The sequence below is a fragment of the Piliocolobus tephrosceles genome, chromosome 13 (genome assembly GCF_002776525.5).
Source record: "Piliocolobus tephrosceles isolate RC106 chromosome 13, ASM277652v3, whole genome shotgun sequence".
NCBI lineage: Eukaryota > Metazoa > Chordata > Mammalia > Primates > Cercopithecidae > Piliocolobus > Piliocolobus tephrosceles.
In genome coordinates, this window is record NC_045446.1 from 10,901,238 (window position 1) to 10,926,747 (window position 25,510).

General features: G+C 54.5%; 1 protein-coding gene across 2 annotated transcripts; it reads left to right on the forward strand.

Annotated features, from left to right (window-relative positions):
* Positions 1-10,014: 10,014 nt before the first annotated feature.
* Positions 10,015-23,870, forward strand: CHRM1 (cholinergic receptor muscarinic 1). Of its 2 annotated transcripts, none has more exons than XM_023186346.1 (2): positions 10,015-10,669; positions 21,348-23,870. In XM_023186346.1, the coding sequence occupies exon 2, from the start codon at positions 21,426-21,428 to the stop codon at positions 22,806-22,808; it is 1,383 nt and encodes a 460-aa protein (XP_023042114.1). In that variant the 5' UTR covers positions 10,015-10,669; positions 21,348-21,425; the 3' UTR covers positions 22,809-23,870. The 2 variants fall into 2 exon arrangements, with proteins under 2 accessions (XP_023042114.1, XP_023042115.1); XM_023186347.1 differs by having other exon boundaries at positions 10,026-10,049.
* Positions 23,871-25,510: the final 1,640 nt, after the last annotated feature.

The window sequence follows — 25,510 nt, forward strand, 5'->3', positions numbered from 1 at the left end:
AGGCAAGGCTGTGGATAGAGCAAGTTTGGGGTTTGGGATGAGTCATGACTGAGATGATTCTACACATCCAAATGGAGCTGGCTGGCAGGCAGCAATAATGACAGTGGTAATAATAAGCATAGCTCTAGCCGTAGTGCTCAACTCTGAGTCAAGCATTTTTCCAACACTTTCCATGTCTAAACTTACTTAATCCTCATCATGGCCCTAGGATGTAGAGCTATTATTATTCCCATTTTATAGAGGAGGAAATATTGGATAGACAAGACTGGTGTTCAGAGGAGGCCAGACATACACGTTTGGGAGTCATCAGTGTGTGGGTAGCATAAGCTCACCTGGAAAGTGGGTATGAAGGTCCAAAGACTGAGCCCAGACGGGCGTGGTGGCTCACGCTTGTAATCCAAGAACTTTGGGAGGCTGAGGTGGGTGGATCACTGAGGTCAGGAGTTCAAGAGCAGCCTGGCCAACATGGCAAAACCCCATCTCTACTAAAAATACAAAAATTAGCCAGGCGCTGTGGTACATGCCTGTAATCCCAGCTACTCAGGAAGCTGAGGCAGGGAGAATTGCTTGAACCCAGGAGGTAGAGGCTGCAGTGAGCAGAGATCGTGCCACTGCACTCCAGCCTAAGCGACAGAGCAAGACTTCATCTCAAAAAAAAACAAAAAAAAAGTTGAGCCCAGACACTCCAAAGTTCAGAGCAGGATGCCAAGGAACATCTGCAAAGGAGAATGTGGAACAACAGCCAGGGGAGTAAGAAGAGACCCAAGAGGCGATGTTCCCAGAGGCTAAGCACAGCAAGAATTTCTAGAAGGAGGAAGTGCTGAAGAAAAAGCGTTTTGGAAACTGCACATTGAGATCATGATATGAGGAGACAGTTTTGGGTTGGGCACTGGCCACTAACTGGCCTTTGGCAAATCACAGGGCCTCAGCTTCCCCATCTGTAAAATGGTTCTTTAGAGATTCCCCAGCTAGGACACCCTGTGGCAGGCCCTATCCTCAGCACCATCCCAGGACCACTGGTTGGACCAGGCTTACCACCCCCATCCCTCTCCTGTCTTCTCCTTACCCTGTCCTTGGCCCAAACCCCCACCTCCCACCATTTATCTCACTAGAATTTTCTGTTCATAATCTGCAATTTTGCCTCTAAGGGGTTCCCTTACCTTGAACCAGGCTGGGGGGTTGAGGGCAGTGTTACTGTAAATAGTTGTCCTCAACTCCTGAGATGCATCCCTCACTCAGCCAGGGTGCTCAATTGCTCTCCTCTGGCCCAGGCCCCTGGCTCGGGCCCAAAAACCAAGTAGGTTGCAGCTGCAGCTGGAGAGAGGAAAGAGGCTGCCTATTAACCCCCTAGAACCCAGAATCTCAGAAACTGCTTTGGAGAGGAAGGCTGGGCGCCATGGGTGGACAGTGGGACTAGGGCTTGGAGCTGCAGATCGAGGTGCAGGAGCGTGGAGCTGGGAGCCAGGAGACTTGGGGCTAGAGGCCTCATGTAGGGGATAGGAAATGAGGTCTGTTGATTGAGGGCTAAAGAGGGAGGCTTGAAGCTGAGCCTGGGAAACTTGGGACTCGGGTCTGGGATTAGGAACCAGAAAACCACGTACTGGGGCTGAGGGTGGCTGTCACACTGACCCTACCAGAAGAGCCCAGACAGCACCCCTCAGGTCCTCTGGGAACTGGAAAGGACCAGAGAAGGGGCAGCAGGATGAAGTTGAGCCCTCTAGGGGACTGAGCCAGGGAGGTCACAGGAAGCCAGGCGCAGGAAGGGCTCCCTAAAGAGAGTACAATAAGGGGTCCAGAGGTGGGCAGTGTCCGGGAAAGGCTGGGGTCAGGGAAAGGAGTCCTTCAAGGGGGCAGGAGTAGAGGCCGAACGGGTGACGGGCGGTGCCTAAAACTATCACATCAGAGCTGGAGGTTTTCTAGATAAGCCAGTCCAGAGTGACCCACCTGTGTTCCTCAGAAGCCAGTCCTATGAGACGCTCCATGTTAAAAAAAACATCCTGTGGAGAAACAAGTTTGGGAAATGCTAATCGTTCTCTTTGCCTCTCAGAGACTCTCAACACACGTTTGCCGTGTATTTGCTTGGAGAGGTTCCTGCAGTAAAGAAAGCCTAATTAATTTCCCATTTAATCACAGAGGCCTTTTTAAAAAGATAAATAAATAAATAACACCTACTAACATCCACAAAATAGACTGAGGAACACTAGGCTAGCCTGAGTTTCTGTTTTACTTTCAGAGACACTGAAGCTCAGAGGATGGAGGGATCTGCCAGGACACAGAACAGAGTCAAGTCCCAGGTGTCCCATCTTCAAGGAACATCAGAGCTGGGAGAGCCCACTGAGGCTACCAGGTCCCACTTTGCCTCCATCTCCACTCCATGTACAGAAGAGCAGACTGAGGGTGGGAAAGAGGCCATGACTTGTCTTCTACAAGGTGCTAGACAGGGTCCTGCGACTTGACTCAGTCTGGCGCCCTGACATACCACACAACCTCCAAAACCAGATCACCGTCCCTGGACAGGCCTGCACCCTCCACATAAGGCCAGCTTCTACTGACCATCCGTCTACCTTCCTTCACCTGTTATCCTGTTCCTGGGAAATGTATGGGCTCCAGTGTGCCCTAATACCTTTCCCAAAATCATTTTGTCTCCCCAACAAGCTCATAAGCCCCATGGTTTCTGGGCTCTGATATCTCCTGTTCCCTTCCCTGTCCTTCTTGCCCCCGTCCCCTTTCCACAGAGATAGTGGGGCCAGGCGTGTCTCAGCTCCAGACCTTGTCCAAGGAAGGAAGGAATGAAGGAAGGAGAAAGGAAGGCTTTTCCCAAAGGGCAACCTCTCAACAGGAAATGGTAGCAGTGCAGGGAGAGAGGCAGGAGCTGGGCTGGGTCGGTCTGGGGTTTGGATGGTGGCGGACAGCTCTGCTTGGGCCCAAGCCTCCTCATTTGTATCCCTGTGCCTTTCCCCCAGGGAAAGCACAGTGCTGGGCATAGACTCCAGTCTGATCCCTTAGGATGGAGCTTCATTACCAAGCTGGAGGAGGCAGGACATGCTATGGGCTGCACTGTGTGGTTTTTAAACTAGTGAAACTCTGGTGACCTGTCCCCTGAATGCAGGGCAAGGGAACAAAGGGTCCCCATAAGGAGGGCTACAGCTGGGGCTGGGCTTTTATTCATGTGTTCCTTCAGGCTAGGCTGTTATAATAAGAAAACTAGAGCAGACTGGGCGTGTGCTCAAGAGAGAAGTTGTTCATGCCTGGGGGGAAGACATAGGGATACAAGTGAGGAGGCTTGGACCCAAGCAAAGCAGTCTCCCATCATCCAAACCCCAGATGGACCCAGCCCAGCTCCTGCCTCTCTCCCTGCACTGCTACCATTTCCTGTTGGGAGGTTGTCCTTTGGGAAAAGTCTTCCTTCCTCCTTCCTTCATTCCTTCCTTCCTTGGACAAGGTCTGGAGCTGAGACATGCCTGGCCCCACTATCTCTGTGGGAAGGGGGCGGGGCAAGAAGGACAGGGAAGATTGTCTACATGCACCCTATACCCTCTGGCCGGGCACTGCTCATTCTCGGTCTCCTTGGTCTCCTCAAGGGGCTTCTTGCAAACCCCCAAGATCCCCAGGGAACGGAAGCTCTAGGCGGCAGGCCTCTCTCCCTGCCCCCAGCCTCCAGCCGCAGAGCTCAGGTCCTAACTTGATTGTGCACTGTTAATCACTGCGTGTGCCTGCCGGCAGGGTAAACAGGCGGCCTCGGAGATCCTCTCATTCTCATCAATCTCTGACCCGGTCAGGCCTCCATCAGCAATGGGGCTGGCAGGAGGCGCCAAGGGGGCGGGGAAGGGGGGCTGTGGGTCCAAGATCATGTCAGGTCCTAACGAAAAGGCTGATTGCCCCACAGTGGGAGCCAGAAGGGGAGAAGGAGGCAGGAGATGAGGTGGATACAGCGCCATTGACATTTGGGGAACCTTTAGGATAAGGGCAAAAGCAATGATTGGAAGTCAACTACTCTGGCTCTGGCATGTACTAGCTGTGTGACTTTGGACAGGTTACTGAACCTCTTGGTGCCTCGGTTTCTTCATCTGTAAAATGGGAATAGTAATTCTACCTGCTTCGTCAGGTTACTATGAAAATTAAATGAGTTAAAGCAGAAAACACTGAGAGGGTGACGGCACATTGCCGGTGCTATGCAAGTGTTTGTTAATATAATGGGACCACAAAATGAAGGATTGCGGGAGACATCGATTTAGCAATTTCCCAGGAAACTCCCTCTTACAGATAGCAGAGGGTGTTCTCAGCTAGTTAGGCTCCAGGCTGGGGGCAAAACCTGCAAACTGGGAAGGGGTTAAGAGGGCAGATTGTTACCTAACCTCCCTGGGCCTCAGTTTTCTGTCTGCAAAATGGGGACCTTAACTGTGCCTACATCGCGAGGCAGTCGTGAAGATTAAATGAGAAACTGCACGCAAAGATGTTATGAATGCGGTAGCGAGGAGCAAGCCCTCAATAAAGGGCAGAGAGCTCCTATGCCTTTCTAGCGTTAGCTCTGCCCAACCCCTTACCCACCCCCGCCAACAAAAGGCCTGCACTGGGGCGTAAGTGCTGTTATTCCTCTCCCTGAGAAGGAGAGTGGGCGCTTGGCACCAGGCCCTTCTCCCAGCCCAGGCACTCCAGCCCCTGGCCGAGCCCCTCCTAGGCAGGGAGTTGGGTGGGCCCCTAGGGGCCGTGGCAGGGGCGCAGACGGTCGTGGGCGTCACCGGAGCGCCCCCGGGCGGCAGTGACTGAGGTGGAGAACCCCTGGGAGCCAATAAACAAAGGTTCTCGACCCGGCAGGCCGGGAGGATAAAGGGCAGCCCCCGACCCACCGACTTACTTGCGGCGCCTGTGCGGGGGTGAGGGGCGAGGGTCTCGTGGAGAGGCGAGTACATTTGACATTGGGGGGACCTTTAGGATCGGGGCAAAAGCAATGATTGGAATTCTACTGGCCTGACTCTGGCATCTACTAGCTGTGTGACCTTGGACAGGTTACTGAACCTCTCAGTGCCTCGGATGTACTTCTGCGAGGGTCTCAGGAAAGGAACGGGGCTGAGGCTCCACTCGCCCGGCGCCTTCCCACCCATCCCTCGTCATCGTGGGCTTCAAGCTTTGGCCTTCGCCTCGGCGGGGAGGAGGGGGAGACTCGAGGACCCGGCGTCCAGGGAACTGGGGGAGGGAGCGGGCAGGGTGAAACTTCGCCGGGCTGGGAGCAGGGGATCCTGAAATCTGCACTGCCTCACCAGGGTCACGACCCTGGACCAGCGGATTCCACTGTACAGAGTTGGGGGTTGTCTTGAGACCTGGACCTGCTCTGACCCCAAATTCCCTTTCGAAGCTCCTCGGGGCTCTAGCAGTTTCACGTGGGACCTACACTCGCCTGGGCCCGGGCGCGTACACCCTGTGGCGGAAAGCTGGGGAGCCCAATGTCCGCAGACCCAGCGAAGCAGGGTCGACGCCGTGAATCAGGTATTTCGAGCAGCGAGTAGCGCGAGTTCCATAGTGCGGGGGAAGGTGCCTGCCTCCTCCGTCGGGGCCGCAAATCCACGGCACGTCCAACTCCAAGGCGGCAGCCAGTGGCCTGGACTTCCAGGTCGTGTCCTCATAGGTGGGACAGAGGACGCTTAGGGATGCCCTGTGGGAAAGCAGTTCCTCTCCACGGTCAGGTCCAGCGGGGAGTCCGAAACGCCACGTTGCATTATCTCAGGTCCCAGCATTCACTATCCCTGGTAGGTCACTGGGCGCCCAGTCAACTCAGCGCAGTCTCCGGCCGGGCCATAAGGACCCGGGAAGGGCAGGAAAACACGCGAGGCGCCGCTTTCGCGAAAACCCCAAACCAACCTTTTCTTCGGGAACTGCCGGCAAGACTTGGGGCGGTAGAGTGGAGCTGCTTCTCCTCACTCCCCCTGCCCTCCGGCGCCCAGCACGTAGCCGGGCAGGAAAGGTGAAGAGTCTACAAGGCCTCAACTTCGAAACAGGACTCGGGAAATCCCGATTTCCTGTCCCAATAAGATGCCTTTGTTGTGGCCGCGTCCGCTCTCACCTCGGACGGCAGGGACTCTGGGGGCCCCTTGCTGGGCCTGCTCTATCCGCAGCCCCGCCCTGGATTTGAGTTTCTTGTTTTTCATCTGGGAATTAGTGTCTCCTAGAGTCCTGGCGGGAAGGGGTGCGGGGGAGAGAGGAAGTTGAGGGCCTAAGGCCATTGAAGGTGAAGGCGCGAGGAGGGGCGCCCTCAGGTCGACCCGCTGCCTCCCACCCGGACTCAGAATGCATGCTCGAGGACAGAGGAAGCAGCACGGTAAAAGTAGCACTTTTAGCTGGGTTTGAGTTTCTAACACGGATTAAAACCGAGGGCCAAGACTTACACTCCAGGTCTGCAGCGCACTCCCGGAGCCTGCTCACTTCCTTCCTCCACCCACCTGCGGCCTTTTCAGACCCTGGGAATCTTAAAAATGCTGTCCCACAGTCCCTGCCGTCCCCGGAACTGCAACCGGTGCTAAGCCCCAGGATGGCTCCAGGCGCACTGACCGCAACCTCCATGAAACCACAGGGACCCAAGCCGCTTGTAAATCTACTCATCTGTAAAATGGAAATAATGGACCCTCCCTCACAGAGTTGTGAAAGTAAGTTAAAGAATATAGGCCGGGCGCTGTGGCTCACGCCTGTAATCCCAGCACTTTAGGAAGACGAGGCGGGTGGATCAGGAGGTCAGCAGATCAAGAGTATCCTGGCTAACACGGTGAAACCCCGTCACCACTAAAAATACAGAAAATTAGCCGGGCGAGGTGGCGGGTGCCTGTGGTCCCAGCTACTCCGAAGGCTGAGGCGGGAGAATCGCTTGAACCCGGGAGGCGGAGCTTGCAGTGAGCCGAGATCGCGCCACTGCACACCAGCCTGGGCGACAGAGCGAGACTCCCTCTCAAAAAAAAAAAAAAAAAAGAATAAAGAGGCCGGCTGGAGGCGGTGGCTCACGCCTGTAATCCCAGCACTTTGGGGGGCCAGGTGGGTGGATCATTTGAGGTCAGGAGTTCGAGACCAGCCTGGCCAATATAGCGAAACCCTGTCTCTACTGAAAACACAAAAAGTAGCTGGGCGGTAGTGGTGCTCGCCTGTAATCCCAGCTACTCGGGAGAATCGCTTGAGCCTGGGAGGCGGAGGTTGCCAGTAAGCCGAGATCACGCCACTGCACCCCAGTCTGGGCGACAGAGTGAGACCCTGTCTCATAAAAAAATGTAGAGCACTTAGCAGTTCCTGACACATAGTAAATGCTTAATAAGTATTATAAATAAGAACAGCCAGGCGCGGTGACTCAGTAATCCGAGCACTTTGGGAGGCCGAGCGGGGCGGAGGCGGGAGGATCCCTTAAGCTCAGGAGTTCAAGACCAGCCTGGCCAACATGGTGAAACCCTGTCAATAAAAAATTTAAAAAGTAATAATGCCGGTGGGGTGGCGCGCGCCTGTAGTCCCAGCTGCTCAGAGTGGGTGAGGGGCTAGGGCTGCGGTGGGAGGATCGCTTGAGCCCGGGAGGCAATTACAGTGAGCTCTGATCGCACTCCAGCTTGGGCAAGAGACTGAAACCGTGTATCAAAAACAAAAAAACCCCACAATGATGGCTTTCACTCTCTGCAGACGCACGTGCCACATTTTACCTGCAGAAGCGCAACTAACCCGTCAAACAACCTGGTCGGGGAGGTATTTCTGCCCTTCTTGTCATTGATGAAGAAACCAAGAAAAAAAAAAAAAGAAACTGAGACCCAGAGAGGGGCCTAGCTTGCTCAGGCCGCTTCAACTAGAAAAAGGCCAAGCTGAATCCGCACGCAGGGCACTCTCCTCCTCCACAGTCAGGGAGCCGAGACTGGGGCCGAGCCGCGCAAGGGTGACTCCACGTTCCCTCCGTGGCACAGAGGAGTGAATTCTCTACCAGGCGACCAAAAATAACAACCAGCAGGAGCCGAGACCCGAGAGTCAGCCCCCACCAGACCCAGCCGGAGATGGGGGAGAACTGGAGGGGGTCGCGCGGGGGCGGGGCCAAAGCCCCACGTGCGCCGCCTGCAGCCGCTTCAAGAAGCCCTTTGTCGCTAGCAGCCGCGTTCGTGCCGCACTCGGCGGCTTAAAATAAAGACAATGTTCCCAGCCTCCCTGCGGCTAAATCGGGCGCGAGTGCGGGGGTGGTGAGCGAGCCGGGCGGGAGCGCTTCTCCGGGTCCTACCTCTCTTCTCTCCTCCTGCCTCAGTTTCCCCAACTGATAAGGGTGACCTAGCCAAGTCTGAGCGGGGAAGTCAGAAGAGTGATACAGTGGTGGGGGTGGTGGTGGTGGGGGTCATCCCCTTGCATCCGCGACTGCACAGACTTCAGAAGGAAGCCGCGTGGGACAGAGGGGGGCACTCAGGAGGAGGCAGGGGAAAGCTGGACACCCTCCCCGCCCGCCCACAAAATAAGTGTTTTTATTTCTAAAGGGACGTGTGCAGAGGCGGTGGGAGAAGAGAAAAGGGAGACCAAGGAGATTGGGGGGAGGTGGCAAAGAGGGAGCCTGATTCAGATTCGGAAATGGATGTTGAGTGTGGAGGCCTAACACCCCCACACTCAGCCACGTGTACGCGCACAAGTACACGCAGCCCCACCGCGCAGCCCAAGCCGCAGCCGCAAATCCAGGGCAGCCCAGCAGGGGGCATCCCGAGTCCGCGCCCAAGGGTAGGGACTGGTCAAGTTCTGACCCAACCCTGACCAGCTGAGTGACCCTGGGATGAAGGGGGATGCTCACTTAGATTTCTGTCCAAGCTGCAGCCTCTGCTTGACTTCAGCAGGGAGGAGGACTGGTGCCTGCTGGAACCCCAGCTGGCTTTGAGAAGCACAGATGCCCCCACATGTACCTGTCATGTGTGCCCACCAGTAGCTGCTGGCCAAACCCCAGGAACTCCAGTTTCAGCTCCACTTGGCTCCATTGGCCAACTGGACTCCTGGGTGAGAAAGCCCCAGGTTACCCTCAGGCACCAGCATTGGGGGGGTTGTGGGGAGGAGGGGGGCGCTCAGTGGGGGAATGAGTAGGGGAAACCCCTGCCCCAGACTCCAGAGCCCTGCGCTTAGAGCCAAGGAACCCGAGTCTAAACACCTGCCCGGCACATGCTAATCATACCTCTGCTTTTCAGATTTCTCAACCACAAAATGGGGATAATTGATGCTCCCATTCCTTCCCGCCTCTCAAGCCAGGACTTTGACACAGCCCAGTGGGGCAAAGAACATAGCAGCCCCAGCAGGCAGTCCCTGCAGCCTCCAACTCTCCTCCTCAGTAAGCTCCCCGGGAGGTCTCTAGGGCCAAACGGAGGCCGTGCAGAACCCACATCTCTATGGCAAATGGCCCCCCAGGGGTTCTATCTCTGAGGAAACTCAACACAGAAGTCCAAACCAGCCTGGCAGGGAGGGATGCTGGCCTCCTCACCCAGTAGGGCTGAGGGAGATGGGGAGGAGGACTCATCTCCTCCCAGGTACACACCTGTGAGCCCTGAGTGGGAGTCAGGGGAGACAGAGTTTGACAAGCTGGGAGGAGAGCTGTCTGTCTGCCTGTCTGTCTTCCAAGTGGAAGCTTGGGGTGGAGCAGGCAGGTAGAGGCTGCCTCACTTGTCAGAATTAGCAAGTTCCACAGTTGGGCAACACTCAGCCACACATCAGATACAGACACACGTGTGCACATGCATCCTGCCTCCAGACTGACAGGGTCACACCTGCATTTACACAGGCTACATGATGACATGAGGACACAGGGACACATACATGCAGGGCACTCAGCCGCACATGGGGCAGGCACCTGGCCCTCTACTCATCCCCAAAAAGCAGACACCCATATAACCTCACAACGGGCTACGCGTAGCCCAATGCTAGTGCACACAGCCCAGCACGCGGGCACGTTCGCTCAGCCCCCCGGGCGGGTGCGCCAGCCCTCTGGGTCTGTTCCAAGTTGGAGCCTCTCACGTGAGGCCCAATGTGTCATTTCCAAACAGAAGGAATCTAGCTCTCTCGCAGCAGGGAGGAAGAGCAGGGTGTGTAGTTGGGTGGGTGGGCGCGTGGGCATGTGCAGGGGGGAGGGCGTGTGTGTGAGGGAAGCAGGCATGTGAACACCGGGACAAGTGTGTCAGGGCATGGTGCACATGGGTTGGGGGCTCTAAGGTGGGGTGGGGGAAGGAGTCCAAGGAAACAGTGTGCCTTTGTGAGGGTGTGTGTGCCGCTGGGTCTGTGCAGTGGGTGTGGGTGTTTGTCTCCCTGTATCCGCCTTCTCTCCCGTCCTGGACTTTTAGCCTTCCTGGGCTCGCCTTCCTCATGTCCTTCCTCCTCCCTCTTGGGTCTCAAATTGGGTGCCCTGGTGAAGGAGGGGGGCACGCTCCAGAACCTAGTCCAACCCCAGACGCTGCCTGAGGCTTCCCTCCAGCTCCCCTCCCTTCCTTTTCTCCCTTTCCTCCCTCCCTCTCTTTCCCTTTCTCCCTCCCCCCTAAGGCTGGCGTGCCAGGGGGTGGGACATGCCAATCGCTGGCTGTGCCTCTCCCGCTGCCAGCACAGGGCGCAGCTCCCCCCGGGAGCCAGGTGTTTGGGTCCCCGGAGACGCCGCCGGCCCCTAGGGAGGCAGTGGGGCTGAGGACCCTACAGACCCCTCTTCAGCCCCATGGTGAGTACATTTGGGAGGGCTGGGGAGGGGCTGCTCTGAGGTAGAGGGTAGGAGGGTACTGGGGAGCGGGGGAGGGCAGGGACCAGAATGAGATGGAAATAGGGATGGACTCCCAGAGATACGAGGAGGCCAGGGAGGGGTCTAGAGGGCAAGGGGGCTCTGTAGCATTGAACACTGGCTGCTCCAAACACTCGGCCTCCTGGCTTTGGGTGGATATATCTGATGTTTTTCTGGGCTTCAGCTGGCAGAGGAGACGGAGACCCCCCTCAGGAAACTGGACCTGAGGCCCAGAATGGATTAGGCTGCCTGGTAGAGGCAGAGCCCCCAGCACCCTAGGGGCAGAGTGGGAAGGGCAAAGGGCCAGGAAGCAGCCCTTGCCACCAGCATCCTGTGGGAGGTTGACTCCCATCTTGATGGGGGTGCCAGTCCTAGAACCTCCTCCTCTCCTCCCTCAGGACACCCCGAAACCCACCACCCCCGTCCACCTCCGCTCCCCCGAGATGGACTGAATCAGTCTGCTGGCCAGACAGAGAAGCTGGAAGCCAAGGTGGGTGTCGGGCCAGAAGCCAGCAGACCAGGCAAAGAGCCCCAGGGCTCTTTGGGGACAAATGGGCACATGAATGGTCACACTGGCCAGGGAACGTGGCCCTGACATGCGCAGGGGCCCAGAGGACCCTCCTTATGTTTCTAGTATCTTGGGTTCCCACAGGGTGGATCTCAGTCTTATATCCAGTCAATGCATGGATACCAATGGGCACCCATGCCAGGTGCTCACCCCAGTGCCCACAGACTGCACAATGTAGGGATGGTCTAGGGGCCATGAACTCTGATTCTTGTACAGCTGTCAGCTCCTGGGCAGGCCAGCTGGAGAGGGGGTGGTCAGCTCTCATTAGATCACCCAGACATGTGCAGTTTAGAGGTTATCAGAGCCAGTGGAGAGGAGTTCACCTCTTTGCACAAAACACACCTGCAGCTCCACCCAGACTGACCCAGGACCTCTGCCCAACTGGCTAGAAGGAGTCGGGCAGTCTCCGGTAGCCAGACGTCTCCTTTCTTGGGGTAATCAGCTGTTCACTGGGCTGTCAGATGAGAGTTCTCTGCCCTCTGACCTCAGCCACCTGGCAAGCTGAAGTCGCTATCACTGCTGAGATATGAAAAGGAAGGAGGTAGTGAAATGGGCTGCAGAAGATGTGAGTCTTGGCTCACAGCTGACAGCTGGCGGCTAGAGTTCTGAGAACTGAATTCTGAAGTGTCCTGGGGAGTCCAAAGTGTCAAGAAGGGGCTAACCAGAGGTTAGAGGTCATATCAGACCTAGAAAGGAGCCTTTCATTGTATGGAGGGACGGAGGCTGAGAAAGGGAAAGGGACGTGCTCATGGTCGGAGAAGAGATATGTAGGGATCCAGCTGGAGCTTGGGCTCCGCATCCTCAGCACAACGCTGCGCTGCCGCCTCCATGAGCAGGAAGATGGGGCGGGAGAGCAGGGGGCGCAGTAAGCTCTGAGACGCAGAAGCTTGGGCTCCCAGCAGGCGGGGAGAGGTGGGTGAATTGCACTGGGTTTCTGCTCTGCTGTGGTGCCATGGTGATGCCTACAAGGATGGAGGAGGGAGGGAGAGAGAAGAAAGGAAATGAGGAGAGGAGTGCAAGGAGCCAGGAGCAGGGGGCTTGCGGAGAGGAGGATGAGGGACCCAACACCTCTGATGCCACACTGGCAGAGTGAGGTCTAGGGTCCAGCTGCTCATGCCCACGCTCTGGCATGGTCTGGCCAAAGTCAGGCAACTGCTTAAGATCCATCATGGGTAAGCAAATTTGGCAGTGATTCTAGGGCTGATGCTCCTCTTCCAGCTAAGTGGTGTGTTTTATGCAGCATTTAACTGATGACTGCTGCCCTCCACAAGGCTGGTTGGCCCTCCCAATGGCAACTGTTGAGCCTTGAAAATGTGATCAATTCTATCTGTTTACTCCCTCATTCCCAAAGCCAGGCATCAGGGGTGGAAGTTTTGTGCACCTTAATGGGTCAAGAGCTGCCATCAAAGAAAAGTTAACCCTGAGGGGAGAGCTGCCCCGTCTGGGCTGGCTTCTGGGGTCAGGCCCTAGCAGAAGGGACCAGTGAGTAGACCTGGCCAGAAGGAGCGCCCTCCTCATTGCATATGTGAGGCCTCAGGTGCCCAACCCCACAGCCCCCTCCACATACCTTCCACTCCCCAATATTATCCCCTCTCCCTAACCAGGTCTCTACCAGCTTCCAGGCCCAAAATCACAAGATGGCTCCGCTCCTCCCTCCTAAATCTCTTCCCCAGCATCCCTGATTCTCTCCCTCCCCTTCCGTACTCCTTGGCCAGTGGTAAGTTCAGAAAAGCCTGGTGTTCAGGAATCCCTCTCCCCATCTCTCTTTCCCTGCCTCCCCCAGTGGTTCTCTCCCTTCCCAGTTCCTCTCAGGAGCCAGATCCCCAGCCCCTAGGGATTGGTCCTGGGCGCTGGCAGTCAACAGTCTGGCCTGCTGTAATAAAGGCTCTGACCTCATCCCTTAACCCTTTGAGCCCAGGCTAACATTTTCCTCTCCCCAGTGACAAATGCCTTGGCACGTCCATGTTTGTCCTGTCACCTCACTTAGCTTCCCTGCAGCCGGGTGAGGCAGAGTTTCCTCGGTCCCTTTTACAGACAAGGATGCTCTTGTCTATTTTTCTCCTATGCTCTCCAGCCAGGCAGGGCCTCACTCAGGGGTGCAAGGACCTGGCAGATGAGATGTGGGAGCTTGAGGGAGAAGAGGGGCCTCTGGACCATGCTCTGGACCTGGTCCTGACCCCCACAGGCTCACCTTCAGGCTCCAGGGTCTGAAGTTGAGTACACACGCGTACATTTATTTCACAGGTATTTACTGAGCGACTACTATGTGCCAAGCCCTGGGATAAAGCACTGAATGAGACAGACACAGCCCCTACCCTGCCCTTTAAAGGGCTCCAGCAGACCCACCCTCTTCCCACAGCGCTGTCATCACACATCACATGGATATACGACAGACACTGCCGCGCACACAAGGAGGCCAGATTCTGAAAGAAGGACCGATTGCTCATCGTTAACTGATTCAAAGCAGGGCTTGAGTAAGCTAACTGAGGCGGGCAAGGAGGCTGGCGAACCCCCCCAACCTCTCAAGAGCAGGAGTAGGGTTGGAGAGGTTGGTCTCGGAGGCAGATGGCCTGGATCCAAATCCTGGTTGCATCACTGATGAGCTGTAAGGTCCTTCAGGTCATAATGCCTCAGGTTAGGCCTTTTGCAAACTGGGATAACAGGATCTACTTCGCGAGGAGTTGTAACAGATTAGATCGAGTTTATAATGGTTATGTATATAATGCTTAAAGCCATGTCTGGTATATAGTATGCAGCCAGTAAATACCAGTTACTATAATATTAGTAATTTTTCTTTGCTGCTATTTATGTGTAAGGAGTATTGGTAATGTTATTAAAGGCTTCTAACAGCTTTCATCAGGAGACCACTGTCCTGGAGAGAAGCACCTCCCTGCTTTCTCACTATCTTCCTGAACTCCAGGCAAAACACCTTCTGAGGATGTGTCCCTACCCATCACACAAAGCTATGGGCCCACCTCCACCATTCCCAGCCTTGCTCAGCAATGCACATACCCTGACACACAAACACTCATCCTAGGAGTTCACCCCATCCCACAGAAGGGCCACCAGGTCAGGACGGTCTTTTACCCAAGGTCACATAGCAAGACAAGAGCTTGCAGCTAGGCAGAGGCAGTGCCAAGGACTGCCTCGGGGGTCTTCCTGCTGCCCACTGCAATCCCCATGGACAAACTCACTGCATATGTGAGTCCCAGCCCCCGTGGATGCCTTCACAGGACGTGCCCTGCAAATGCAGCTTCAAGCCCCCTTTTCAACCAGCTGGCTGTCCTGAGTCCCTCCTTTTTAGAGATTCTAGAACTACCACTGAACCCCGCACCCTAACCCTCAGCCTAGGGCTGGTCTCCCCAGGGGAATCTGCCACAATCCTGGGAAACCAGGTTCTTTCACAGTCACCATCTCACTGATCCCACAGGAGCCTTGGACAGGTAGAAGACTGCCCCACGTCGACAGTTAAGGAGACTTGGACAAGGTCACACAGAAGGGACTAGAGCACATCTCCAGGAGCCTTCTCCTGAGCTCTTTCTCTGTCCAAGAGAGGGCTGGGGGTGAGGACCTCTGCTTCTGATACAGAGGAAAGGCAGTCATTCATTGATGGGTGTGTTCTTGGGCTGAATCATAGGAGGCAGAAGATCTAGACGGTGGCAAGAATCAGGTTCCAATTCAGAGAATTCTCTGAAACCTCTGGTGACTTCTCTTCCTGCCACCTGTCCCAGGAGAGAGGCCTTAGCCCTCATCCAGCATAGTTGGGGCAGAGGGGTTTTGCCGAGGTGTAAAGGACACAGGCTTGGAGCCCACAGGTCCGGGTCAGAATCCCACCTCTGCCACTTCTGTGGGACCGTCAGAAATCTACTTTGCACCCTGAGCCTCAATGCCCTTATCTATAATATAAAGATAGAGCATCCCATGGGATGTCACTGAGGTGTCCTGTGGTTAAGGGAAAGAATATATATTAAGTACCTGCCATCCAGGAGGCATTAATTATGGTGGTTAGCAATATGACTATTAAAATGGAAGATTTGATGGCCGGGCGCGGTGGCTCAAGCCTGTAATCCCAGCACTTTGGGAGGCCGAGACGGGCGGATCACGAGGTCAGGAGATCGAGACCATCCTGGCTAACACGGTGAAACCCCGTCTCTACTGAAAAAAAAAATACAAAAAACTAGCCGGGCGAGGTGGCGGGCGCCTGTAGTCCCAGCTACCTGGGAGGCTGAGGCAGGAGAATAGTGTAAACCCGGGAGGCGGAGCTTGCAGTGAGCTGAGATCCGGTCACTGCACTCCAGCCCGGGTGACAGAGCGAGACTCCGTCTCAAAAAAAAAAAATAAAATGGAAGATTTGGAAGGGATTTCCAGACATCAAGGCAAGGGACTGCCGGCTTCTTCACCTCCAAGAACCCCTCTAAGAGAGGTCCTCACCTCCAAGGACTCTTTGAGTTACTTCTTCTCACAAGCCCCCTGTTCTGAAAGCATTTTTTAATTCACCAAAGTTATAGCTAGTCTTGCGATGAGCACCGTGTTCCCACCCCGAGTTGATGTCATTTCCAGCCCCAAGTGAGATCATGTAAGTGAGCCTTCAGCCTTGCCCCAGGGACCTGGGTTCTTTCTGTTCGGCACCTTGAGATGTTGGTTTCTGTACACTGTAAAATCTCCCCAGACACCAGGCTTGTCCAACTCCTCCGCTACAAATGAGCAAACTGGGAACCAGAGGCATGCCTGGGGTCTGGAGCGGAAGGGGCATGGTGGGAAGAGGCTGGGCATTGGATCAGGAGAAGGAGTGGAGAATAACAACAGGCCTGGGCACAGTGGCTCGTGCCTATAATCCCAGCACTTTGGGAGGCCGAGGCGGGTGGATCACTTGACGTCAGGAGTTTGAGACCAGCCTGGATAACATGGTGAAACCCTGCCTCTCCTAAAAATACAAAAATTAGCTGAGTGTGGTGGCAGGAGCCTATGATCCCAGCTACTCGGGAGGCTGAGACAGGAGGACTGCTTGAATCCAGAAGGCAGAGGTTGCAGTGAGCTGAAATCATATCACTGCACTCCAGCCTGGGTGAGGGAGTGAGAGTTCATCTCAAAAAAAAAAAAAAAGAATAACAATAAGGCTTTAACTTTTTAACTGAGTGTCTGTTTCAGTGCCAGGCACTCTGAACGGTATCATCCTCACAGCTGGGGATGAGGGCAGCAGAGGAATGAAAGATTGACTGCTTGCTGATGGTCACACAGCAAGGAAGGCTCAGCGCCAAGCTTCAAACCCAAGACTGGGAACTACAAGGCCAGGACTAGGGTGAATCAAGAAAGGCACTCGCCTCGGAGCAAAATGTAAGAAGGAGACATAAAAATACTCACTAATCGGCCGGGCGAGGTGGCTCAAGCCTGTAATCCCAGCACTTTGGGAGGCCGAGACGGGCGGATCACGAGGTCAGGAGATCAAGACCATCCTGGCTAACACGGTGAAACCTCGTCTCTACTAAAAAATACAAAAATCTAGCTGGGCGAGGTGGCGGACGCCTGTAGTCCCAGCTACTCGGGAGGCTGAGGCAGGAGAATGGCGTAAACCCAGGAGGCAGAGCTTGCAGTGAGCTGAGATCCGGCCACTGCACTCCAGCCTGGGTGACAGAGCGAGACTCTGTCTCAAAAAAAAAAAAAAAAACTCACTAATCAAGAGAAATAATATCATAATAATATTTTTTTAAATCAAATAAATTCCAGCCCACAGGATGGCTGGCTGTTTTTGTAAATAAAGTTTTATTGGAACCAGGGTCAGGATTAGGGTGAGGTGAGTGAGAAAGGGTTACACAAGTACAGGGTGGACCCTGTCTTTATTTAACATGTTGTTCATCTTGGATTTTTTTTGCATTAACTTCCATTTTTATAAACATTACATTAAAATATTTTCTTGATTATTAAGTTTTGGGGCACCCCTTACACTCTGCATGGGAGGCAAGTGCCTGATTTTCACCTTACCCTAGTCCTAGTCCTAGCCTGCTGAGGTATAAGGAGTCAAGCTTTTTTCTTTTCTTGAGACGGTGTCTCACTCTGGCACCCAGGCTGGAGTGCAGTGGCATGATCGCGGCTCACTGCGACCTCTGCCTCCTGGGCTCAAGTGATCCTCCTGCTTCAGCCTCCCAAGTAGCTGGGACCACAGGTGCCTGCCATCGTGCCCGGCTGATTTTTATATTTTTAGTAGAGACAGGGTTTCACCAAGTTGCTGAGGCTGGTCTCGAACTCCTGAGCTCACGTAATCCGTCCGCCTCAACCTCCCAAAGTGCTAGGATTACAGGCATGAACCACCATGCCCGGCCTGAGGAGTCAAGCTTTAAAGTCTGCCCCATGCCCGGGCAGATGAGAGGCCCCTGCAGCAGGGCAGGGTGCAGCCTCTCAGGCTAGCGACTTCCTCTTGTCTAACTCAGCCTTTGCAGGTCTTTGCCCAGGGCCCAGAGCTACAGAGCTGATCCAAACTACCAGGAGGGTATGGCATGGGGGGCAGTACCCAATCTAGGAGCCAGGAGACCTTGGACTAGAAAATACCTTCTACTCCCTTTTCTCTGGGCCTCAGCTGCTCCCTCTGAGCAATGGGCATTAAGTAGCACTGAGCTCAGAAGATGACAGTGACAAGAACTGCACAAATTCTCAAATTCTCAAGGGTAGTATTTACCAGTGGCCTCACTGGGGAAAGCGCCAGCCTAATCCCAGCCTCCAGCCCAATGGCTGACTTTGTTTAAGGGAAAAGGTACGGCAAAACTCAGTAATCAAGACAAATCATATTTTAATGTAATATTTTTAGAATTCAAATTAGCAAACTATGATCCCCAGGCTGGCCTTCAGTTCTTGTAAATGAAGTTTCATTGGAACAAACTGCTTGGGCTCAAATCCTAGTTCCTACCTTCCTTGCATGATCTCGTACAAATTCTCTTGCTTTTCTCAGCCTCAGCTTCCTTATCTATAAAATGGAGACAATAGCTGAAGTGAGCCGAGATCGCACCACTGCACTCCAGCCTGTGTGACAGAGTGAGACTCCATCTCAAAAAAAAAAACAAAAATGGAGACAACAGCAATCCCTTGATCATAGGCTCCTGTTAAGATTAAATGAGATTGGCCGGGTGCGGTGGCTCACGCCTGTAATCCCAGCACTTTAGGAGGCGGAGGCGAGCGGATCACGAGGTCAGGAGATTGAGACCATCCTGGCTAACATGGTGAAACCCCGTCTCCACTAAATATACAAAACATTAGCCGGGCACGGTGGCGGGGACCTGTAGTCCCAGCTACTCGGGAGGCTGAGGCAGGAGAATGACGTGAAACCGGGAGTCGGAGCTTGCAGTGAGCCGAGATCATGCCACTGCACTCCAGCCTGGGTGACAGAGCGAGACTCCGTCTCAAAAAAAGAAAAAAAAAAAAGAGAGAGAGGAAAAAAAAGATTAAATGAGATTATGCATATAAACCCTTTAGCAGCAACTGGCATTCAAGGGGCACTCAATAACAACAATGAGTGTTATTATTACTAGTTGCTGTTGTCATAGTATCGGACATTTCCTTTTTTTTTTTTTTTTTTTGAGACGGACTTTTACTCTTGTTGCCCAGGCTGGAGTGCAATGGCACAATCTTGGCTCACCGCAACCTCTGCGTCCTAGGTTCAAGCGGTTCTCCTGCCTGAGTTTCCAGAGTAGCTAGGATTACAGCCATGTACCACCATGCCTGGCTAATTTTGTATTTTTAGTAGGGACAGAGTTTCACTATGTTGGCCAGGCTGGTATTGAACTCCTGACCTCAGGTGATCCACCAGCCTCAGCCTCCCAAAGTGCTGGGATTACAGGCGTGAGCCACCACGCTCGGTCAAGAAGTAGATCTTTCTAGGCAGCCTAGCACGCTCATCGCTACATATCCTGAGAATTAAAGGAGACCTACTGTGTACCATGTGCCAGGGCCATTCTAAGCACCTTACATGCATTGATTCATTTAATCTTTATCACCTGAAAAGAGGCAATGGTCTTGCTAATGGGTATTAATCCCATTTTTCAATTGAGGAAACCTAGGCATATGGAAGTTATATCACTAGCAGTAATCACACATCCAGTGAACAAGATAGACTGGATTCAAATCCAGACAGTCTGGCTCCGGAGTCCATGTTGCACATGCCCCCTCATGTGCAAACTGTCCCAGACACACAAGCACACACTGCCAGCCACGGTCCTTGCTCATTCTGTCCCCCACTGAACTCACCACGCTGAAAGTGACTTGCGCACACTGAGGGTTCACAGCAAGCCATGGAGATGCCCTCAGCCACAAACCACCCAGGTCACCTATCACAGCAGCCTGTCACAGGCCAGGTGCCCAAGGAACACCGGGGCTCAGTGGACCCTTGCCCAACATCTCTCCCTTGGAATTTTCCCAACAGTATAGCCCCTGAAAGCCACAGCGGAGGGTCAGGGGACCATCAATCTCTTCAATGGACAGATAGACACCTGAGGCAGAACAGGAAGGGACCCACCAAATCACATGGCCGCAAAGCCCCTGGCTGAGCTGCCTAGACCCTCACCCTTCCGTCTGGCTTCACTGTGGCTGTGGGGGCCTCCTGCCCAGCCAACAGGTTGTTAAGGGCCGCGGCCTTTCTCTTCACTCAGCCTTAGTACCTGGACCAGATTCCAGATCCAAGAAAAGTCTGGGGGATCTTCCCATTCCCCTTGCTTCCCCCCACTTAGCTGGGGCCCAGGAACAGAGCCAGGAGAGGGAAGGAAGCCTCCCACGCCCCATATGGGACCAGACCCCCCTGAGCTAGGAGCTGAGGCCCTCATTCCTGCTTCCTGCTTCTGCCCCAGACCTTCTTTTATTGTTGGTGGTGGTGGTTTTTTTTTTTTTTTTCTGAGACGGAGTCTTGCTCTGTTGCCCAGGCTGGAGTGCAGTGGTGCAATCTCGACTTACTGCAACTTCCGCCTCCTGGGTTCAAGCAATTCTCCTGCCTCAGCCTCCCGAGTAGCTGGGACTACAGATACCCGCCACCGCGCCCGGCTAATTATTTCCATTTTTAGTAGAGATGGGGTTTCACCATGTTAGCCAGGATGGTCTCGATCTCCTGACCTCATGATCTGGCTGCCTTGGCCTCCCAAAGTGCTGGGATTACAGGCGTGAGCCACCATGCCAGCCTGCCCCAGACCTTCTTACTGCCAAGTGAGTGTCTGAGTCCAGTTCAGTTTTCCCTGCTGCCCTCATAGAGAATTCAATTCAGCCCCAAATACCACCCACTACATACATATGTAAACCCACACGCACAGAAAAACGTGCAGAAAAAAATATACACACGCACACACCCCTAAGGTCCCTCTGTTCCCATCTCTGTTTATCTTCTCAGGAGCTCCCTTTTCTTCCCATCTCTCCTTATTAGTGGAAGAATCCCACTAGAGCACCACATACTCAGGGAGGGTGAGAATGGGTTCTTTTCTTTTTTTCCTCTTTTAGGACACATTTCTGTTCTCGTGGGTTCTATCATACTATCTCTGTCACCACGGCCAAGCCTTGCAGCTGCTCAGAGCCACAGTTGCCTCACAGCGAGACGGGCGTAATAAGAGCCCTTTCTCCTAGACATGTACAACAGTTAAATTAGATAATTCGTTTAGGTGGCTAGCACTGTGTCCGGCATGCAGTGACTACTCAGTAAGTGAGGGCTTTAATAAAGTTGAGTGAAACGCTTTGAGAATTTGGCAGGACTGTATACAAAGTGAGTTTCCCAACTCCTGCCACCCGAGTTATGTAAGACAGGAATTTGCGGTAATTTCCCAGTGAGAAAATTGAGGCCAAGAGTCTGAATGGTAAAACTGGAATGAAGATTCAAATCCCTGGTCCCCAAAGCCACTCCACGCTGCTGGCAAATCCACTTATGGCTGGGAAAGTGCATGATAAATGACCATGAGTGGGCATCAGTAAGGGAGGGCGATGCTATCTGCTCTGAAGCTCTGCAAGGGCAGGCGTTACATCCCCAGCATCTTCCAATAAGGGCTATCAGAAATGTCCAGTGGCCCAACCAAAGCCCATGTCCTCTCTTTTCAGGTGATGACTTTCCTCTGAGGAAGCCCTGTAGCGTGCCTGGAGGAAGGGGCTCTCCAACCCCAGCCCCGCCTAGCCACCATGAACACCTCAGCCCCGCCTGCTGTCAGCCCCAACATCACCGTCCTGGCACCAGGAAAGGGTCCCTGGCAAGTGGCCTTCATTGGGATCACCACGGGCCTCCTGTCGCTAGCCACGGTGACAGGCAACCTGCTGGTACTCATCTCCTTCAAGGTCAACACGGAGCTCAAGACAGTCAATAACTACTTCCTGCTGAGCCTGGCCTGTGCTGACCTCATCATCGGTACCTTCTCCATGAACCTCTATACCACGTACCTGCTCATGGGCCACTGGGCTCTGGGCACACTGGCTTGCGACCTCTGGCTGGCCCTGGACTATGTGGCCAGCAATGCTTCTGTCATGAATCTGCTGCTCATCAGTTTTGACCGCTACTTCTCCGTGACTCGGCCCCTGAGCTACCGCGCCAAGCGCACACCCCGCCGGGCAGCCCTGATGATCGGCCTGGCCTGGCTGGTTTCCTTTGTCCTCTGGGCCCCAGCCATCCTCTTCTGGCAGTACCTGGTAGGGGAGCGGACAGTGCTGGCTGGGCAGTGCTACATCCAGTTCCTCTCCCAGCCCATCATCACCTTTGGCACAGCCATGGCCGCCTTCTACCTCCCCGTCACAGTCATGTGCACGCTCTACTGGCGCATCTACCGGGAGACAGAGAATCGAGCACGGGAGCTGGCAGCCCTTCAGGGCTCTGAGACGCCAGGCAAAGGGGGTGGCAGCAGCAGCAGCTCAGAGAGGTCTCAGCCAGGGGCTGAGGGTTCACCAGAGACTCCTCCAGGCCGTTGCTGTCGCTGCTGCCGGGCCCCCAGGCTGCTGCAGGCCTACAGCTGGAAGGAAGAAGAGGAAGAGGATGAAGGCTCCACGGAGTCCCTCACATCCTCCGAGGGAGAGGAGCCTGGCTCCGAAGTGGTGATCAAGATGCCAATGGTGGACCCCGAGGCACAGGCTCCCACCAAGCAGCCCCCCCGGAGCTCCCCAAATACAGTGAAGAGGCCGACTAAGAAAGGGCGTGATCGAGCTGGCAAGGGCCAGAAGCCCCGTGGGAAGGAGCAGCTGGCCAAGCGGAAGACCTTCTCACTGGTCAAGGAGAAGAAGGCGGCTCGGACCCTGAGTGCCATCCTCCTGGCCTTCATCCTCACCTGGACACCATACAACATCATGGTGCTGGTGTCCACCTTCTGCAAGGACTGTGTTCCCGAGACCCTGTGGGAGCTGGGCTACTGGCTGTGCTACGTCAACAGCACCATCAACCCCATGTGCTATGCGCTCTGCAACAAAGCGTTCCGGGACACCTTTCGCCTGCTGCTGCTTTGCCGCTGGGACAAGAGACGCTGGCGCAAGATCCCCAAGCGCCCTGGCTCCGTGCACCGCACCCCGTCCCGCCAATGCTGATGGTCCCCTCTCCTGCATCCCTCTACCCCAGTCCCCAGGAGAGGCCGGTGGGAAGTGGGCAGGGGCTGCATCCTCAGCCCCAGGGCCCGGCTCAGGCCTCACCTGGCTTCCCAGGCCCCTGGGTCACCTTCCTGGGCAGCCCAGAGAGACCCTGCCAACTTTCCAGACTTTGCTATTCCCAGGCAGGGAGGGAAACCTGGGGAACTGGTTTTTCTGTTCCCTGCTGAGTGAGAATGGGCTCTTCACCAGGAAGAAGGCCCGGGAGGAGGATCCGGGCTTTGGACTCCTTGTTTGCCTTCAGGCAGGAAGTCAGGAGCCAGCAGGGCGGGCCAGGAGAAAGAAAGCTTAACATTAAGTATTCCTTGGCCCAGCGGCCGCCCGGATTGTGGTGTAAAATGGTGCGCCGTGGGGGGCACAGTCAGGAACTGAACCGGCCACTGGGAGAAAAGCCTGACTACAGGGAGCTGGGGAACCCGACCTGGGGATCCCCTCACTTCACAGGCACAGCCCGACCACCTGGGCCCTAGGCATACTCTCCAGGATTGTCCAGACCCCCGACATATGTCCCCAGAGGGTCCCTAGGTGGGTCAACTCCAAGGCAAATGTCCAAGCATCAGCAAGACAATGACACTGGAGGGGCCGGCTTGGCTAGTCACACATCAAGTCCCAAGGCAGCAGCAGGACCGGGAGCCAGGTGTGCTGACTGTCCCACAGTATCATGTTCCTGGGAGTGGGAGTCAAGTGTGTCTGCTATCCAGCCCCACATCCATACCCCCTGCCCCAGAGAAGCCTCAGTCCCTCCCTCCTGGCTCACAGCCACCACCTGGAGGATCTGCTCCATGCAGATGTAGCCAGGCCTCCCGCATGCTGCCTGCCTCCGGCCCTGCCCCACACAGGCCTGGCCCAGCCAGCAGGTTCTCTCCTGTGAGCTCCCCAATCCAACCCGTGCATGGCCTCCCAGCCACCCGGATCTCCAGGCCCAGCCTGGCCCCAAATGTTCTTTCCTTCATCCTCAGCAAGTGCTGAGTCTGTGAATAAAGCCACATAACCAGCGGGCACTAAGGTGCCTTCCTCCCTGTGTTGGCTCAACGCCTTGGTCTCAGGCCAGGGCTGGATGGGGCAGGGAGGGCCCAAGTACTTTGGAATGTGGGCCGTGGCCCTGAAAGTGGTTCTAGGAGGGACAGCACTGCATGGTTGGATCGACTAAAGCCTGGGGACCCCGGCACCACGGAGTCCCTGGCTCAGGTGAGTGGGGCTATAAAAGGCAGACTTGACCTCTGAAAGTGAGGCAGCTAGGTGAAATAAACCACATCCCTGCCCTGCCCACATCCCTGCATATTCTCTATTGGCTCTGCCATACCCAGGGAGAACAGAACTCTTCCAAACCCCCACTTACACATGAGGAGATAAGGCCCAGAGATCCAGGAGGATTGTTCAGGGTTACCCCACAAAGCAACACCCAGACTTCCAGGTAATTCATAGCCTCCTGACCTCTGGACTCTTCCGTGAGTAGATGAGAGGCCTAAAGTATTTGGGCCAAAACACACCATGAGGATGACCCTCAGGTCAGGTTATAAGGCACTTCTTTGGTGAAGGGTCCCCAAAGCCCAACGCAAAGGAATTCTAGACAGGTTAATCCCATAGTCTGGAGTAGTGGTTTCCAAGACCGTCACTGGGTTCAGCGATTTGCTAGAACGATGCATAGAACTCAGCAAAGCTATTATCCTCACAGTTTATTACAGTGAAAGAACACAGAGCATAAAACAGCAACAGCAAAAGGTGCACAGAGCAGAGACGAGGAGAGACCAGATACAAACTTCCAGCTGTCCTCTCCCAGTGGAGTCGTGCAGACTGTGCCCAGTCTTCCAAGCAATGATGTATGACAACAAAATGAAGTACTGCCAACCAAGAAAGCTCAGCAGAGCTTTGGTGTCCAATGTTCTTGCTGGAGGCTGGTCATGTAAGCATGGTTGACCACCCACATGGCTGACCTTACTTAGTCTCCAGCCCTTCCAGAAGTTAAACTGATACCTTGTGGCCCAAGGAGCAAAGGTAAGCAAAAACACTTACCAGGCAGGATATTCCAAGGGGTTAGTGTTATCTTCCAGGAGCCAGGCAAGGCCAAACCTTTCTTTGAAATGTGCAAATGTGCAGGGTTCGGATCATCCAGACCTACTGAGTGAATCTTTCATTTCACAGTGGTTCTAATCAGTAGCCTCAGTATCACCTGGGAACTTGTTAGCTATGAGAATTCTCAGGGTCCCCCTAGATTCACTAAATCAGAAACTCTGTGGAACTCACCACCTGTTTTTAACAAGCCCTCTAGGTGTTGTGATGCAGGGTAAAGTTTGAGAATCATTGGCCTAGAGGGATGAGGCCTGGGTGGAGCTAAGTCCTTGCAGAGGGAGGAGTGGGGATTCAGCCAGCTTGTAGCTGTTGGGACTCCCAGGAGCCTTTGGAAGAAAGCCTCCAACACGATGGGAAATGGTATCCACTGAAGATCTAAACAGGATAGGCTAGCCAAGAACTACAGCACTGTGAGAATGACCCTAGGATCCAAACCCCATATCCCCTTCCCACCAGCACAGCTTACTGGGTTGTGAGTTCAAGATCGTAAGAGGGCCCCTCCCTTACCACTGCTCCCTCACAGCCCTAAGGCCCCTTTAAGGCTAAATGTCCTGCCCTGTGTTAAAGGTGTTGAA